Raw genomic sequence first — 5,576 nt, 5'->3', positions numbered from 1 at the left:
TAGTGTAAAATGTGATCAAATTCATATTTAAGATATTTATCATATTATGGTGTATTTTCATTATAGAGTGAATATAAAATGAAAAGAAAATATAAAATAATTCGAAGAACGATTGAGTTAAACTGAACAACAATAAAATGAAATAGGTTTAATATATAATATTACATATTTTAATAGGGGGGATTGATGAGATTTTAAGAGGGGGTGCTATTTTTTTAAATTGGAATTTGTGAATTTTCATTGACGGGGTAGTTTGAAAAACGACATTAGTCAAATAATTTTTTTTATTAATGTTTTTTTTTTTTTACAAAAGAACCTTCAATAATATAAGAAATATAAAAACCAAACAAAATTGTAAAAATTGAGATCGTTAAATTTTCAAATTAAATGTTCAAACAAATGTGGTCGACGTAAATAATCCCGTCCAGTGACCTAAATTTCTCCACATTCTACCTCTCTACTTCCCTCAATCGCTTTGATTCTGGTATGCATTTTCTCTCTTCTTCGTCCGATTCTCTCCGCCCTCAAATTTCTTTTCCTGTATCTTATGCCATTTTATTTCTCTTCAATCTGAAAACCTAGGGTTAAATTTAAATTTGCGTTCTTTTTTTACGTGACGACTCAGCTGTGATTTTCTTTTATTACATAAGTCTAGATTTTTTTCTTTCTCGTTTGCTCATAAGTATGAGGAATTTTATCATTTAGCTGGTGATTCAAGTATTAATGGACGTTTCAGATATATCAGATTCAGTGTCATTTTGTTTGCCTTTTTGTTTTAGTTTGTTGACTTGTGATGGAAAGTTGGATTGAGAAACCCCATTTAGTCTGAGTGATGTTCATGAATTAGAAAAACAATATATTACTGCACGTGAATTAGGAAAAAGTGATGTTGAACAAAGCAGTGAGATGATAGAAGAAGAATGTTCATGGGTAAATCAAGCTTGTCAGTCTCGGTGTTGAAAATGTACCAAAGAGGAGCTTTTTAGTGGTGAAATATCCTTGCGAATTCCCATAATTGCGAAATATAGCATTTTGAATTACCTCACTAATTGTTCTCTTGTACTGTTTATTTTTGTGATAAAATGTGGTATGCAGGAGGCTTCTTAACACGGCATAGTCAAGAAATCAGAAGATATAAATGTTGAAAGGGAGGAAAGCCCCTGGCAGGGGAGAAACTGTGGCCGCACATTACGCCTTTGGCCCACTCGAAGATGATATAATTATAAAGCACAGGCTTCTGACCCGTACAACTACAACAAGAGGTGAACCTCCTTTGAAGAAACTGCAGAAGAAGTTCACGTCCTTTGTGCTGGAGGTAGAGAAAGAAGCTGATAACTATGGTGACTGTGAAAGGCTTTCCAAAGCTTTCCTGCAAGAGCTCAATACTTTTGAAATTCCGTTGCTTAAAAGTAGAGCAGTTATTGAAGCAAACATCAGAGAGAAGGAGAACTTCAATGAGTTAAAAGACGAGATAAATAGACAGATTTTACAGGCGCTGGATGATATAGAAGACCTGAAGAGACAATTTGAAGAGAGCAAGATTGAGAGGCAGCACAAAGAGGAGTGTGAGGCAATTAGGAAATTGATTGCTATGCATCCACCCAGATCGAAAACACAGAAAATCATAACAGAACTTGAGAAAGAGATAGCGATGTTGGAAGCAGAGAATACTGCAGGTTCAAGGACACTGGACCTTCGTAAAAAGCAATTTGGGCTTCTGTTGCACGTGGTTAGAGTTTTATTCAACTTTTTCCTTGGTTGCTGTGTATTTTATGATGTGAATAATGTTGGAGTGTTTGCATCCCAGAAAAGATGGTTATCTACCGGTTTCTGCTAGTCATTTGGTCTGGAATGTTTGCCAAATCACATGAACACCTGGAACATCACTCGCTATTCACTAGAACCTGTCTTGGTTTTATTATTTATATTATTTGTGGTTATTAGGAATTAAAAAGGCTTTAATAATTTTAGTTTTGTCTGGACTGTCTATATTTTCTTCGTTGGGTTAAAACTACTTCGAAATTAGTGACAGAAAGATCGATTTATTAGATCTGGAAGTAACATCCATTTCAGTTCTTATCTTTATCTCTTCATCTTGTATGTGTCAATATTGTGCTGTATATCCTAATAAATGATGATATGTGATGACACTATCGGATCTTATGAAAGATAGCCGTCTTGGCTGAAAATTTTTACTATGACTAATTAAGAATTATACATGGTCCACAGGATTATAAAGCTTTTCTCAGGATATTGCGTTAGCGTTTTCTCTTCCTCGTATAATTATACTTCCGCTGCACTAATATAACATACGCATTGCTCTAGTTCATCACTGATCTTACTTGAACAGAGATGACAAAGGAACTTTGATAATTCTCGTACTCTTGGATTTCTGAAAATAATTGTTCCGTGTACCACTTGATTGCAGGTTGATGAATTACAGAACACCATAGTGGAAGAGCAGAGAAGCTTGATGGAGGAAATGAGAACAGCAATGGATGAGCATAGGACTGGTGCGGAGGATGCCACTGGTGGTACCGAAGCCATGGTTCTTGATTAGCTGTGGACGGCATCATAAATAGGTGACATAGCTTTCTTAGTTTACTACTGTCAGTACTGTTCGACAGGTGTACACCTATAAAATTAGGAAGGCACTTGCACGTTGTCCCTAATTGAGATTGCCGTTCTTATTGGTCTCCAGCAAGTTCTCTATTTACTAAAAGGGTTGAAAAATACAATTTTATCTAGAAGTAACGTGTGACCCGCTACTGATCATCATCTCCCAAGAATTAGCTACAAAATGGGAATCAGTTTGATACCGAGAGAGGGGCAACAATTGGGGAAAACATTTAAAACTTTTAAAAGAGCTGGAGTTGAGTATTGTGCTAGGAACAGGAAGACAGACTTAAAGATTGAGGCCTGTGAAAGAGCAGTTTGTCTTCTATTTTAATCCGTGAAAGCTCTATCTCCAGTTCTTTGTTGTTCAAACGGTTCTGTAAGATTTGACAAATTGAATGTTCCATTGACTTTCAACTTGAAAAATTATGAGTGTGTTTGGATTAATTTTGTTGAAATGATGGATTTCATAACCTGTTTAGTTTAGATGTTTTGGACTAGGATGATTTTGATACTTCACTTCATTCATGATATTGTATCAGTAACCAAATTGAATTTTAAATACAATTAATTGTTATTTGAAAAACATATTTTAATTCTCTATTCATATCAAATTCGTCCGGCCATAGAAATACAATCTGAATAAATATTTTGACTATCTTATATAGCACAATCGAGGCCTTTCGACCAAGAACTTGTGATTTGATTGAAAAACCTGACAGCCGAGAGAAGAAAATGTAGCACATGGAGCACAAAACTTGTCGACCAAGGGTCTATGATTAATAGAAATACCAATTAAAAAGATTTGATTTCACTTTTTTGACAGAACCAGATGGTTTCACAAGCTTATTGCTCAAGATATTTGATTAAACTTTTTGAAAATTTGATATGTTAAGCGTTCAAGTGAAAATACATTTCTAAGCTAGATAACATTTGAATTCAAGAAAAAGAACTTAATACAAACTCTACCAAGCTCACGAGAAACACCGACCGGAATTTTCATGATGCTTTCTCAAAATGATTTAATCTTTGTCTCTAGTTTCTGATAATATATTTGCTGCAGATTTACTTTATCAAAGCAAGTGTAGGAAAATCTTAACACTGACATGAACATTCTACATGCTCCCTACAAAAAAATTAATGCTTACAAGTCATAAACACAAAACAAAAGAACATTCCCACTCAGGGCTCTACTATGATCTTCCCAGTCGCATGGCCGTCCATGCTCTTAGCCCAAGAATCTTTACCTTCACTGAAATGATCTTTTGAGTCGTTAACCGTCTTCAACTTTCCTTCTTTCACCATCCTAGTAAGATTTTCCAAATCCTCTCCTTTCGGAACCAGATACATGGGCACCAATTTCTTCTTGGAAAAGGTGAGTTTTTCATTATAGAAGTCCAAATGGCACCAACCCCTGGTGTAATATCGACCACCTTCCCTCTTTCACTCAGATTCCGCCTGAAAACAGACCAAGGAAATGCTGGTGCACAATGAATAACCACTTTGTAGTTATTCCCCGATGGGCTCTTCAGAGCAGCTCCTCATGGAGTACTATAATCAAGAACTTCGTCGGCTCAAAGACCCTTCACGAAGTTAAGATTCCGGGCACCACAAGTGGCTGTTACATGTGCATTTCCGATATTCTCAAGCTGTACCGCATAATGGCCAACACCTGTACTGCATAATGGCCAACACCGTTCGAGGCGGCGGTGATAAGAATGTTTTTCCGGGATCCAGTTTGATCGAGCTCTAGCTCGGCTGATTGTGTGAGGGACATAAGAGCTGTGAGGCCGGCCACAGGAAGCCCTGCAGCGTCTGCAGCTGATACTTGGGGAGGTCTAAGTACTGTCAAATTTCCTTGGCTACACAGTACTCTTCCAACCCTCCTCCCATCTATCACGTCACATTTACATTTTACAGATCCATTCATATACAATAGCACAAATTTACAGTATATATACTGATATACTTCAATAGTCATAGATATACCTCTAAAAACGTGTCATGCTACTATGTACTTGCATGCATGTCTTAACTTAATCTATGAGTTCCTCTTATATCAAAATCAAAACTCGACCATAATTTCTGTAGATTAACACAATCAATCTGTACACCGAAGCTGATATATCTTGGTTCCACCCAGTAATAGATGTGGTGGCCAGGTTTTGCATTGAAAAAGTTCTCAAAATGACTTCAGTATGGCCAAGAATGAAAACTACTTTATCCCCAGGTTTGAAGTTTTTGACTTCGTATCCAACTTCCACTACATCTCCCGTAACATCAGTACCTGTACATTTTCAAGAAATCTGAGGGAATCAGAACAAAAGATAAAAATTAGAGTTGCAGAGGACAACCTAATATTTCAGGGTTCACCCTGAATAATCTTAAAGGGAATAAAAGGAATTTTGGAAGGCGTGCGAAGAAGGTGAAGCATGTCCTTTTGAATTTTCCAATCGATTGGATTAATGCTTATGTCTTGTAACTTTACTAGGACTTCGCCCTTGCTAGGAATAGGAATTGGGACTTCAACATGCTGCACCACAAAATAGTTCAATCTTTGTATTCTTAAATTGACTATGAACGCTCGAATGTTATTTATTTGTTGATAAAATAAATTATTAGTATTAAATAGGAACAAAATAGTAATAAAGATGAATATTCTAATAAAGTTTTCCTTTAAAGCAGCAGCGCCACCGCCATAACTATCATACTGAAGTGCATGCATAAACTTCCCCTCCAGGATCAAATCAAAATAATCTAAACAAATTTTGGATGGTATAGAATCTTATAAATCTGAGAGAAACCAAAATCAGTAGTTAACAGGATCGATTTAGAAAGTGCTACACTGTATATATTAACTAAACGGTGCGTGGCTTGTATCAATAACCAAGCAATCTCAATTTTGCTAAGAGGGATGAATTGAATCCAACGTAGTCTTAACCTTGCCTTCTTTCCACAGT

General features: G+C 36.2%; 1 protein-coding gene and 1 pseudogene across 3 annotated transcripts; one reads left to right on the top strand and one right to left on the bottom strand.

Annotated features, from left to right (window-relative positions):
- The first annotated feature begins 396 nt into the window (after positions 1–396).
- Positions 397–3,102, top strand: LOC140978018 (THO complex subunit 7A-like). 3 transcript variants are annotated; one of them, XM_073442737.1, is made up of 3 exons: positions 397–484; positions 1,096–1,729; positions 2,429–3,102. In XM_073442737.1, the coding sequence occupies exons 2-3, from the start codon at positions 1,139–1,141 to the stop codon at positions 2,558–2,560; spliced, it is 723 nt and encodes a 240-aa protein (XP_073298838.1). In that variant the 5' UTR covers positions 397–484; positions 1,096–1,138; the 3' UTR covers positions 2,561–3,102. The 3 variants fall into 3 exon arrangements, with proteins under 3 accessions (XP_073298838.1, XP_073298840.1, XP_073298839.1); XM_073442739.1 differs by lacking the exon at positions 397–484 and having other exon boundaries at positions 505–1,729; positions 2,429–2,582; positions 2,749–3,102; XM_073442738.1 differs by lacking the exon at positions 397–484 and having other exon boundaries at positions 505–1,729; positions 2,429–2,582; positions 2,702–3,102.
- Positions 3,103–3,793: 691 nt separating this feature from the next.
- Positions 3,794–5,576, bottom strand: part of LOC140979167 (chloroplast envelope quinone oxidoreductase homolog) — a 5,025-nt pseudogene continuing 3,242 nt past the window's right edge.

This window comes from Primulina huaijiensis, chromosome 6, assembly GCF_012295235.1.
Source record: "Primulina huaijiensis isolate GDHJ02 chromosome 6, ASM1229523v2, whole genome shotgun sequence".
NCBI lineage: Eukaryota > Viridiplantae > Streptophyta > Magnoliopsida > Lamiales > Gesneriaceae > Primulina > Primulina huaijiensis.
Note: the sequence above shows the minus strand (reverse complement) of the source record. Positions and strands in the feature narration are given on the sequence as shown.

Coding starts and splice junctions, on each gene's coding strand:
- LOC140978018 (XM_073442737.1), top strand. CDS start 1,139: ATGTTGAAAGGGAGGAAAGCCCCTGGCAGGGGAGAAACTGTGGCCGCA. Junction 1,730..2,428: donor TTGGGCTTCTGTTGCACGTG/GTTAGAGTTTTA, acceptor ACTTGATTGCAG/GTTGATGAATTACAGAACAC.